General features: G+C 46.1%; 1 protein-coding gene across 1 annotated transcript in view; it reads right to left on the bottom strand.

Annotated features, from left to right (window-relative positions):
• CUBN (cubilin) overlaps positions 1-13,455 on the bottom strand; it is a 1,583,269-nt gene that overhangs the window by 1,309,711 nt on the left and 260,103 nt on the right. Inside the window, exon 17 of the mRNA XM_078663578.1 lies at positions 7,264-7,454. Coding sequence (XP_078519704.1) covers positions 7,264-7,454 — 191 coding nt within the window. The remainder of the gene's footprint in view (positions 1-7,263; positions 7,455-13,455) is intronic.

Here is a 13,455-nt window from a genome sequence, read left to right as displayed (position 1 = left end):
CAGTGATGCAACGAAGGTCATCTCTGGCTGCTTGTACTATAAAAAAAAAGCACAATTCAAATACTAAAAACTTGTGTTCTAATACGGCGCTTCTTGCAACTAGTCTGCCTTTTCTGCGCGCTGTAAATAACAGGTGTCAAGATAAGCCAATGTATTCGTTTTCACTTCACCGACGTTCGAATGATGGAAAATTGACTCAGTCTTTTGTGGTTTGAAACTTATCACCGGTATATCACCGCACACGCCAGGGAGCATTTAAACGGCTGAGCAGTATGGCTGGCAAGGCGCATACAAATCTGGAACAGATACATTCAGTGTAGTTTGGAAATGCAAGAGGAGGTAAAGAATGACCACGCGGCCTGACACTCCATCCTCCATTACTCCCATTCGAGGGAAGGTTCTCTGAGAGAGTTACCCATGACAGGGGTCGAAACTTGCACAATAAGCATGTTACGATTTGGATATCTGCCTGCTAGTGCATATCCTCTGTATGGTACAGCTCACCCCAATGGTCATAGGACGACTTCACAGGTGGAGTCTATACAAAAACAAACTCTGTACGACTCCTTACCTCTAAGCACGAGTACTAAATGCCAAAGTTCATTAGAGTAATTCGTTTATGCTGGACGCACATGGTCACGTGCACATTTCCTACAATCCTTAAGAAGAACTCTTAATTTGGCAGACGTGCTTAGTGTGCGTGCCGCAGGCATACAAATGTGGAATCTCTGCAGCTCACAAAGGGCTAACCGAAAACAACCTCCACACTAAATGATGACAGAGCTTTCCAGCTAATCATTGGGCCTATAATGCGCCCACGTTCTCACACTCCACACTAGACAGCGATCACAGAATATGTGCACCAACAGTGCAGCAGAGCATGAAAGTTGAAAGTTGAAAGTTGAAAGTTGAAAGTTGAAAAGTACTTGATAGAGCGCACTGCGACCAAGCGGCTTCCTGGCGCTAAAGTAGAGGACTGGGGGGAATGGAATGCCCCTCCAATACCAAGGACAGTGGTGCTCAGTGCACCGAACACACACACACTTTCCCATTGCAGTGGTGCAGCAGGATGAGCCCAAAATCCCCACCTAAAAGTCAGACACCATAGCAGTTGTGAGTCATTTTCTATACCCCCTTGATATACTGTCTAATAACTCACTGGTTATTAGACAGTATATCTAGCACCGTTGTAAGCCTTTCTTTGTGTCAGACTCTGTGGTTATTAGACAGTATATCTGCTGTTGTGAGTCCTTTTATATATAGCTTTCAGGCAATCTGGGGTTATTAGGCAGTAACTCTTGCAGTGGCGGCTGTCAGCGATCAGGGGTGGTGAGTGTGGAGGGGGGGTAAATAAAAAAGGAAATTTTACTTACCTCCTCATCGTGTCATCCTCGTCATGTCTCTCCTTCTCGTCCCTCCAGCCAGAACAGCAAGCAATCAGGAAGCACCCAGGGGCCAATAGTGTTACAGCAAACAAATGATGGATGGAATGCTGACAAAGCAAACATTCTCCCCCAGTCAAAAGATCTGGGTTAAATCCATTGTTCTTTTGCCCACTACGGCACCCCAGTTTGGACCCAGCCATATGCAAATCAGTCTTGACCCCGTGCCTCATGGAAACGGTCCAGACCGAACTGCCAGGCCAGGTCATCCCTGGAACAGAAACAAGCATCCTGGGACCAGTTTCAGGGTATGTCACCCTTCCTCAGCCAGGCTAACTTGATTCCAGTGGCGCAGTGAGCAAGGGACCCACTTCTGGGCATACCCATCCCATTTGGGACGAAAATAGTTACAGCAGACAAATGATGGACGGAATGCTGGCAATGGACACATTCTCCCCCAGTCAAAAGATCTGGGTTAAATCCATCGTTCTTTTGCCCACTACGCCACCCCAGTTTGGACCCAGCCATATGCAATGGGCCAATCACAACACTGCAATGCAGCATTGTGATTAGTCTGAGCACTGTGGTTCGGGGCTCAGCCAGGGAATGGGAGTCCGGACATGTTCTCCACTCAGGCTGTAATGCAGCCTGGGTAGAGAACATGCTAAATACGCACAAAAGTTTGACTGGCCCGCGACGGCGAGCCAAACATTCATGCGCACTAATGTAGTGAAAAACATTCCTCCCCTGCGCTGTGAGCAGAGCAGCCCTGCCCGCAAAGCTGCAGCAATTTGAAAATATAATAGTCATTTCATTTTTCCTTACACTGCGGAAAAGCTGTGCAGTGACGCACCTCCACCTTAGCGGAGGAGCCGCCTCTGATCTCCTGTAGGTATTGTTAATCCTCTGATCTCCTGTAGGTATTGTTAATTATCATGTGACCTTATTGGTCTTCAAATATGTAACCAAGTTACTTCATTCGTATAGTTGTAGCTAGTGTGAGCAATCAAGATTTACTCCAGAAGCTGAAAGTAGCTTTACAATTCAACTACTGTATGACGCAAGTAACTACTCAGAAAAACTCAATCCTTAATCAGTGAGATATTTTAAAATAGTAAATAAAGATTTTATTTACAGATAGCAAAGTAGTGAAATCAAAACTATAAAAAACATAAGGAAACACTGATCAAATATTGGAGGTCCTAAAACATTCTTGGCCGAGACATGGCCCCAAAAACAACTGTGGTGCTTGCACAGTATGGAACTGCAAAATAAATAATATGCAGGGCTACAGCCAATGCCATCATATAGGCAAAGCTTTGGGTGTCCTCGACACACTTCATGAACTCTTTGGCTTGCTAAAGGCTCTGCATACTATGGCCGGTACAATGGGGTATAGGTGCCACACATAATATTACAAGGTGTTGAGGTGCCTTTGATACATCTGCTTTCTTGCTATTTCCTAAGGTCCATGTGTTATGATGGATAAGTACCCCCAAAACTCACAGCCCAGAATGTGTCCCAGGCTCTTCCCAAAGTGAAAAGTTAAAGTTGTCAATGGTCAACTTAAAAAAATCTGTGTCCAATTAACCCCTTGGATGCGTTGGATGGGGGTGGGCCGTCCGAAGTTACGGTGGGCGTGTGCGGAGGACGGCCGGGGGCCATCCGAACCACATCCACTTTTTATTTTGCCAGCACCGCGGCAGAATTTCCGCCGCGGTTAAAGTGTTAAAGGGCTATTGAAGATACAATAGTCGCTATTCGAATGCCACACAATTCAGACAGAGACCATTTAGGGCCAAACTGGTCTCACAGTGACAGTCCAAAGCATGACGAATAATGGTGCTAGACTTGGGCTACTACCTTAAGAGCATCCAGTGAGGTGGCAATACTCCACAGAGCTGGTCGTGGGGTCAAGATTATTGTTTGAAAGGGATCTCCATTGGATCCACACAGTCACTAGTCAAAAATACCATATTGGGACACAGGCTGTGGGTCCAACCACCAAAGTAAATTATGTAAGGTCCAGATCTTTAAGAACTAGAAAGACTATTCAAATTGGTCTGGAATCAAGTCAATTGATCAACGTCAATGGGACAGTACTCTAAGACTTAGGGTACAGAAGAAAGCACTCTGCCACCCTGCTTGGCTTTAGTGTTGTAGGTATGGGTTACAGCAAAGTAAGCAATAGTACTGGAGAGGTCAGGGATAAGGTGGGTTCATCACATTTAATGAGCTGCCTCATTTGCTCTTCCAGATAGATTTTGATAACGATTCCTCTGGGCTTGTATTTTGCAAGGTTTATGTCTTTCCTTTTATCTTCATTACTTTCTGCACATGAGGGTGCACTCTGCAATTGCACCTCTTTGAGTGACCTCAAACAGTGGGGTTTACCATACTAGCCCTCTCTAACAGTTCCAGGGTGTACTAGATGTAAAGCACTACCAATTTCCTAGTTCTAATTTTGCACCAAATGTTCAATGCAAGCCAGTTTGCAAAACAATTTAATAATAACCTCATATGTGCAAGTCTCAGGAAGTCATTGACCACTCATGCTTTGCTGAATGTTTCCAGTATTTTGCTGTTTTAATAATTGTAGGAAAGTTCTCTCTTTTTACATGGCTGCCCCCACTTTTTGTCTAATGTGGATGTACTTTGACTGAGTGTGCCCTGGGTTCCTGCCAACCAGTTACCCATGTGCCAATGTTCTTTTCCTAAACTGTACTGTGGCAAAAGTCAATTAGCAACTCTCTGGCCTCTGGCCACATGTAAGTCCCTTGTAAATGGTACAATAGGTACCAAGGACACTGTGACCAGGGAAGACCTCTAAGGGCTGCAGCACTCATTGTGCCACCTTTACAGGCCCTGTACGTTTACACACACACACTGCCATTTCAGGCTGCATGTTTTGGTGTAGAACAAAATGAAGAGTCGACATGGCACATCTCCCTGTGTGCCATGCCTACAATACACTGCCCTGGCATAGGTAATCCACCACTCCAGCTGGGTGCACTATACCAGTGGTGAGGTTACAGGTGCATGAACCCTGTTCCCCCACAGGGTCTAAGTCAATTCTTAGACACTGTTAGTGCAGTAATGACAAAAAGAGAATATGGTCTGAGAGTTTGTCATTACAAACTCCACAGCACCGTAATGGCTTTACTGAAAACTGGGAAGTTTGGTATCAAACTTCTTAGCACATAAATCCACACTGATGCCAGCGTAGGATTTAATGAAAAATGCACTCAGAGCGCATCTTAGAGATGACACCTGAAAAACAACCTAACTCTAGTCTCCTGGCTGAGTGGCTGCTCGCCAGCTGCCACCACCAGACATGTTTCTGGACCCCTGAGTTGAGAGCCTGTCATTCTCTGCATCCTGAAACAAAGCACATCCTGAGGCGAGGTGCCAAGCCTCATCCCTCAAGATGGGCAGGGTCCTCGAAGGGGAAGCTTCAAAGGACTACGGCCTTTGTGATCTACCCCAGTCATCGGTTGCTCCCAGCAACTGGGCCCTACCTGTTCTGACCCCCACTTTTGGGCCGGAGGATCACCAGTGAAAGCAGAATAGGAAGAGGGTGTGCCCACCTTTGCCAACCTCACCCCTCAGGTGGCGAGGCGAGGTAAAGCCCAGCTCTCAGTCCTGGCTATCTTGCAGATGGGGGACCCAGCCAATCCGAGTGAGGGTCATGCCCTATCCCACTGGAGGGTGGCATAATAGGGGCTGTAGCCACTCCAAGAAAGGGGCCCGTATGTCCTGACCTGCAACTACCTGTAACGCCCTAAATTTAGTGTTTAGGGGCAACCCTGTACCTTGCCTCCTCAAATCAGAGCCAAAAGTAGAAGCATGAAGAATAAGGAATGAACAGCCATGCGGAGAGAAGCAGAGGAGAACACTGACTGACTTGGCCTAAGTCTTACCAGCCTGTCCCAACCTCAGACTACTCCAACAGAACCTTTGCGTGTCCTGCAGCCAGCAGTCCTCGAAGACCCGGAGAACATGCCCTGTTTTGCGTCTCAAAGGGGGCTTTCTCTCCCGTGTGCACCGGATTTGCTCAGAAGTAACCAACTCTGATTCCGGCTGAGTCTGTGAGTCACCAACAGTCAGCTCCCGGCGCCCGAACCCAAGTGACCCAATTATCTAAAGAGGTAATCCTAGCCTGGATCCCAGTGACCCCTGAACCTCAACAAGCTCCCAACCCAAACCTGTAGTCAACACAGGAGGATCCCCTCAACCGTGACTGAAGGAGATACGCATACCGATTATGTAACCGAATTTGTCTACAGAGACAAACTGCCACCGTCAAATTGACTCTGTCACCGAACCCCTGCGGTCACAGGACAATGAATCCCAAAGCCCCCATTTGCCTCATCAGCCGCTGACTGAATCTGAGGGATCCCCGACCCACTTTGCAGCCTAAGACAAAGCCGCATCCTACACCCGACCGCCTCTTTGCAGCTGGTGTAGTTCCTGTTGGCTCCAGGAGCTTTTTGTTTCCCAACCTGGTGGCCTACCTGCCGCAGCCCCCAAGCCCACAACCGTGCTTAACCCGCTGGCTAACATGTGGCCCCTGTACTCCGCACCTGGCCACCTCTGTGCCGACTTGAGTGCCCATTTGACCAAATCTTACCCACAGACCTATAAGTTCAGTCCTTCTTCCCCAGGACTAAATGTGGCTCATGAGTCATACTGTAAACCAGTAATAAGTTTGAAAAATGCATTGTATCATTTCTCCTTCCCTCAGGAAGTGCACCAGACTTGCATCTAGAGATACCTGGCTGCGTAAGAAACGTAATTGCATATTCTAACTATCTGCAAATGCAAAGTAATTAGACTCAATCTAATTGACTGCATTCAAACTGTATTTAAACTGCATATGCTGGCAAAGCATTTTTATACTTACCTGTACCAGACCTGGCTTGTTTCTAGTAAATAAATATAACTAAATAATATTTTTAAACAAACAAATTGGTCTGAGTTCAGTCTTTGAGTGTGTGACATCATTTGCTGCCTGACTGTGTAGAACAAATGCTTAACACTACCCTCTGATAAAGCCTTACTGCTCGCCCACACAACCACAAATAGAGAGTAAGGTATTATCTACTTTTAACTCTGCCTACCTTTTGGGTTCCGCTGGACGCTGTGCACACTATACCTTACTTTGGCATAGTATATACAGAGCCAGCTTCATAAAATGATCACTTGCATTCACTTGCACCCATTGCGTGAACTCTTAGGTCAACAGCCGAATCTTTGGTAATTACAATGGTTTCCATGTGTCCAGCTACCTGTTACAAGTGTCAGTCAGAGTAGACACTGAAGTAAAACTGACAAACAGACCACCCACAGCTGGAGTGATTAATCTTTAGCACTCCAATCCTGGGGGTGAAAGGAAAGTTGTTGTGTTATGACTGTCTCTCGGGCATCTTTTACACACCCACACTTACACAGTTGTCTCAGCAGTGTCTAAAACATACAATGTGTGCAAAATAATAAATATCCTATGTACAGCAAGAGACGTCAAAATGTTTGTTTTCTATTATTGAGGGGATGGTACTTAGAAAGCGCATTAATTAGATAACTAGATCAAATAAACGCAGCAACTCCCAGAGGTCTCTATTTCACCTGGATCATGCATCAAAAGCTAAACCAGTAGATTGCTAAAAATTGTATAAACAGGACTACAAGTCCCAGAATGCAACAAAAGTACTGGTCTGGACATGTTACTTACTCATAGGCCCGTGAAACTTGAAAGTGCTGAACTTTTAGTCAGATTTAATGTGAAGACTATTTATCTCATTCTATGAAAAGCAATATAATAAACAGTACACAAATGTGCATACATTAAACTATCACACATAAGAATTGTACAGTAAATCACCTCAATATAATTCAAAGAGCAGCCACTCTGGCTCTCGAGCTCAAGGTCTGTGAATGTCAGATTGATCCTCTCGTTGGGAGACTGCCAGAGAGTGTACACACACTGCCTGCTGTTGGCGTACGAATGAGGCCAGAAGGGGGAGGTGATGACCCCTTCGCTGTCCGTGTAATTCCCGCCACATCCAGGGTCCGCTGGATGAAAGTAGACAAACATGGATATTAGATGATCATGTTGGATTTGTGTACTTAAGCAACAGGTGTGACAATTCACTGCCTGCGCTGCACAAATGCCAACATAACATTAGATGATTTTTCAGATGTACCCCCAATAATCACTGCATCCACGAAAAAAACATAATTAAGCCTTCTAAAAATTAAAATTGACATTTGTGCTATATTACTTTCTACTTATCTTGCTTTCAATCACATTACATATTGTCAAATCTTGGGCTGGTCTGATGCTCAGTAGAAGTAACATTGACACTACAGGAATCTTTGATCTCAAGATCATAGATTGGAATGAGAGATTCAAACAAAGGATGTGTAAAATTACCCTAAATTACACAGAAAGTCAATGTGGAATTTTCATTTAAATGTAAGCAGAAAATGCATCCCTGTGTCAATTTGAAACGCGAGGACGCACTCCACACTACATAAAGCACAAACATATGCCGCAAACATGAGCAGCTTTTGGTCTGTCTATTCACGCTGTGCTGGTGCTCCAGCAATAGGATTTTTACCTGAACAAACTCCGATTTCACCATGAGATTAATGGCTTGGTTTTACAAGCTCATCCGCCAATAGACCTTTCTGCCAAGTTTGAGTCCCTCTGCCCTATGATCCACACTCCAACCACTGTGACAGCCTCAGTCTGCGTCTGCTATTACTCTGAGCGCAGTGTAACAGTTCTGGCTTTTTATTAACCTTGCATTCTCTGATTTTTCTGAAAATATTTACCAACAATTCTATAAGTATGCTTAAAAATGGTGGAGGTTTCTAGGGGTTGACAGCACAAGAAGCATGAATAAAACAATTTTCAAAAATGAATATCTTAATACATATGGTCTAGAATCAAAATGGATGTCCTCATGGTTCCAGTCTTCTTCTTTCTCCTCCTGGTCCTTTTACGCCTTCTGGGCTGGGCCTGGTCATCTTAATCCTTGTCTGGTCCCATTGGACTGTGTGGCTCTTGTTGACCTGATCCAAACCACCCTGGTTCTCCTGCTCCACTTAGCACTCAAGGTCCTGATCCCCTTGGCTTTGCCCCAAGGCCTTGTAGACCTATTACTGGTCCTGCTTATCCCGATCCTTATAGTCCACCTAACATCTGGTTCCTGTTACTAATGGTTCTGGTCCACCTGCTCCTGATCTGACTAGTTCTGCTCAGCTCATCCTATCATCAGTCACCCGGCTTGGTCATCCTGGCTCCTATCATCCCAGACCTTCTTTTCCCCCTCACCCTGATCTCCCTTGTCCTGTTATGCCAGGTCTTGATCCTTCTGGGCCTCTGTGGCTGGGCCTTCCTGGTCCCCTTGATTGTGTCCACAATTTTCTGCACTTCCCTGGTCCTCTTAGCTCTCATCCGTCTGGGTCTGGTTGCCTGCCTATCTACTCCTAATCCTCCAGGTCCTGTTCTCTTAGTCTTTTTTACACTGTGTCTGGTCTACCTAGCACTAGCCTTCCTATTCTTGGCCTTCACAGTCCTTGTTCTTATCCTGGTTTTGTGCCCTCTGATTCGATCCTCTTGCTTCTGGTCTCCACTGTTCGGATCTTTGTAAGACTAGTCCTCTTAGTCCTACTTCTACTAGTCATCCTTGTCATTCCATGCCCTCTTCTCTTAGCTCATCCTGTTCCTTTCTCTTGAACCCTCATCCCCTTGACCTAGTCCATCTGACCCCCCTCACCCTGTTCATCCAGTTCCATGTTCTTCAGCCCCTGGTGGTCCCTTTGCTCCATGTGGCCTCCAGTTTCTGGTTCTGTTAATCCTGGCCCTCTTGGCTCTTGTCTTCTTGGTTGGATCGTCCTGGCCCTGTGCCTTGTCCTCATTGTCATTCTGCCACTGCACCCAGTGGTCCCAACCCACTTGGTTTTGGTTCTCTTTGGGTCCTTCTGAGCCTGATCCTTTAGGTCCTGGTTCTTCTAAACATCAGGGTGCAGTCACCTTAATTGTCCTGGCACTGGCTGTCTTGATCCTCCTGATCTTGCTCACCCTGGACCTACTACTTCTTAGTTCTAGTCTTTCTTCTCCACTTGGAAATCTGGTTCTGGATCCTGACATGCTGGTCCAACTGACACTTATAGGTCTGTTCCCACTCCACATGGTCCTGATCCTTCTAGTCCTGATTTCTCTGGGTCGGATTATCATGGCTCTGGTCCTTTGGTACTACCCCCTCATCTTCCTTTCTTGTTCTTATTCTTTTCCCTTGGTCCTGCTGGCCATAATTGTCATGCTCCTGATCGTCCTATAGGATCTGACACTCCTACTTCTTGTCCTCATGGTTGTACAAAAACTGACTACAGTTTCCTTTCTTATGGTCCCACTGCTCCTGGCCATCCTGTTCCTCTTCCTACCAGCCATCCTGCTTCTAGTGCTGCTTTCTGGACCTCCTGGCTGTGGTAATCCTGGTCTTGATGTCCCTTGTCTTGATCCCTCATCTCCTCCTCCCTCTGGTCCTCCTGGTCCTAGCTCCCAGTTTTCTTTGTTCTTATCTTACTGGTCCCCTTGGTCTTGGTGCCCATGGGGCTCTATTTCTTCCTCCTTCTACACCTTCTACTTCTGATTGTAGTTGCATAGCTCCTTGATCTCTCTCCCCATGGTCCTCCTGGCCGTGGTCCTCCTATTATTGTTTTTCATAGTCCTTGTCCTTATCATGATTTCACGCCTATTGAACCTGATCATCTTATTCCTGAACCATATCATTTGGAATCTCCTGGACCTTGCTCTCCTGGAACTGGTCCTCCAAGCCATCGTACTCCAGGTCTCCTTTGTATGGAAATCCTGGTCCTTCCTTTTCTTGTACTGGTGTGTTGGTTATCATAAAACCTTTTTTGGGCCATCCCACCCCTTCTTAGTTCCCCAGTATTGGCCAATCATGGCCCTGTTCCTTTCTGGCCCTCTTGGCCATGGTCACCTTCTCCTGGTTCTCCTCATCTTGTACCTCCTAGTCCTGATACTACAGGGCTCCTTCCTGCTGGTCTTATTGGACCATCTGGCCTCTTGTGCCCTGGCACTCTTAGTCCTTGCCCTCCTATTGTGCGCTGTCCTGGTCCTCCTGGCTCAGTTTCATTTCTTCTTGGTCCTACTGGTGCTGCACACATTGGCTCTGGCCATCTTGATCCTGGTTCCCCTTGTTTAGATCCTCCTCAGCCTGGTCATTTTGATTCTGGTCCTTCATGCCAACCTTGGCCAGTCCCCATGGTCTTTCTGACTATGTTGGCCTTCTTACACCTGGTGCTCCTCACCTTAATCCTGCTACCCAAGATGATGGATCTTGCTACTCAAGGACATGGTCCCTTGGATCTTCATGGCCTTTTTAGCCCTTTTTCCAATCCTCTTGGTCGTAATCCTTTTAGTCCACCTAGTCCCTCTACTGCCCTTGGCCCAGGCCCAGCTAATGTATGTCCTGCTTAACCTGATCCTGATGTTCATAGTCCTCCTCAATCTGGTCTTTCTTCTCGCGACCCAAGTCCTACTGCTTCTTGTTCTTGTTCATGGTTCTGCAAACACTTGTGATGGTCAACCACGGATCAGACTAGCACTTCTTGTTGTGATAGTTCATGTTCTCCCATTCATGTTAATCTTAGAAGTTCCTGGCTATGACCTTCCCAGTTTTGATAGCCATTTTCATGTACTTCTGTACCTGATTCTCTGGATCCTGGTTCTCCTATTTCACAGACTCTTGGCCCTGGCTCTTTTCAACCTCAACTTAATTCTCCTCCCTCAGTCCTTCTGGTCCTGCTCTTCTGGTGTATCTACCCCCCCTGGTTTTCCTGTCCCTCACTGCTTCCCACCACTGAACCCTCAAGTCGCCTACACATCCTCCACCAATCTCTGGACCCTCAAGTCGCCCTCACCTTCCTTTACACCTGACTACTCCTTAGCCCTCCAGGAACCCTCAGCACCATATGTCTCAACCTACCTCTGAACTCTCAAGTCCCCCTCCCATCCCTTTACTTCTACCCAACCCTGAACCACCCAATCACCCTCACCTACTTTTCACTTTACCCACACCTGTTATCTCCAGTCAAACTCACCTCCCTTTACTTCTACCCAACCCTGAACCACCCAATCACCCTCACCTACTTTTCACTTTACCCACACCTGCAATCTCCAGTCAAACTCACCTCCCTTTACTTCTACCCACCCCGAACCCTCAGGTCACACTACCTTCCCTTTACCTCTACCCACCCCCTGAGACCTCAAGTCACCCTAACCTCCCTTGAACCCTACCCACCCCTGAACCCTCAAGTCACTGCCACCTCCCTTTACCTCGGCCCACCCCTCCCCTCGCTTTACTTCTACCCAACCCTGAACCCTCAAGTCACCCTCAGCTCCCTTTACCTCTACCCACCCTAAGCTCAAATATCACCCTCAGCTCCCTTTACCTCGACCCACCCTATAAAACATCAGGTAACCAACATCTCTTTACCTCTTCACACTCCTGAGCCCTCATGTCACCCTCATCTCCCTTTACCTCAACTCATCCCTGAGCCCTCACATCACCCTCAGCTCCCTTTACCTCTACCCACCCTGAGCCCAAACATCATCCTCAGCTCCCTTTACCTCGACCCACCCCATAAAACCCACATCTCTTTACCTCTTCACACTCCTGAGCCCTCATGTCACCCTCATCTCATTTTACCTCAACTCATCCCTGAGCCCTCACATCACCCTCATCTCCCTTTACCTCTACTCACTCCTGAACCCTGAAGTCACCCTCACCTCCTTTTAGCTCTAACCACACCTGCACCCCAAAGTCACTCCAGGCTGTCTTTACTTTTACCCAACCATAACCCCAAAGTCAATCTCACCTCTCTTTACTTCTGCCCACCACTTACAAGGCGAGAAAAGTCAAATTAAGTGGCATAATGCATCACATTTTGTTATAGTATTACTTCAGAATTTTGTGTTTTTTTAACACTTGTTAACACCGTCAGGACATTGTTTACAACCCATTAGTACCCATTTAACACCCAAATATAGCCATGAGCTAGAGAAAAGTGAGCAATCAACCTTAGCAAAGGGCCTTCCAGTGTGCAGCAGTACATGTTGCTCCGTTTTAGTAACTTTTGAACCCTTTAGGCCAGAAATAATGTTTTTTGTTAAAAGATGCAGATTATGCAGCAGATGATCGACATTGTGGCAAATACAGCAAATCTATAATAATGCAAAAACACTATATATTATAGATTGAAAACAAAAGGTCTGACAACAGTCAGCTAAAGCTATCATTGGCCGATAACTAACATTAGGGACATCTGGAATGCACAGTAACGTTGCACCTCAAAGGCATACACTGTGTACTTTGGATTCAGATTTACTCGTTATGGGCCTGATTCACAAATATTTTGTTGTGAGTTACTCTTAGAGTACTCTTGGCCTCCTCTGAATTACATGAGTAGGCTAGAAGTACTACAAACATAATACACACCTACTCATAAGAAAATCTTTCTGGGTGGAGAAATGCAATCATGGAGTACTGATTGTGAGGAAGATGTACCTCAAAAAGGAAAAACTTCTGAAGAATCAACACAGTATACCTATGGCAAGTTGTTGCTTAGACAGAAACGGAGCCGATTAACAAAGATTTTCTATTCAGAGATCTCATTTCCTTGAAATATTTGTGATGTATGGTACTACAATGTCGTAACTACACTATCACCTGACTGTATCCTAAATTTTGTTAAAAAAAATATCACCCCATTGGAGTTAATCTGGGCATGGAACGATAATCTGGTAAACAATATTTAGGGCACAATACTCACAATGTGTGGGGTTGTTCTATGTTACTTGTGATTCCAATGGGGGGCGATACCCCATTTATCAGTCACATACAGATTAACGGGGGACCCCAGGCAGTGCTTAATTTGACCAGGTGGTTTCTGGTGCTGGGCACCCACACTTAATCATCAAAACTGGCTCTTATTTTGAGAACTCGACCCAAAGGTATTGGAGCGCTTTTCATTGAGCACG

Source organism: Lissotriton helveticus, chromosome 10, assembly GCF_964261635.1.
Source record: "Lissotriton helveticus chromosome 10, aLisHel1.1, whole genome shotgun sequence".
NCBI classification, from domain to species: Eukaryota; Metazoa; Chordata; class Amphibia; order Caudata; family Salamandridae; genus Lissotriton; species Lissotriton helveticus.
The sequence above is the reverse complement of the archived record's forward strand: the minus strand, read 5'-3'. Positions and strand labels throughout refer to the sequence as shown.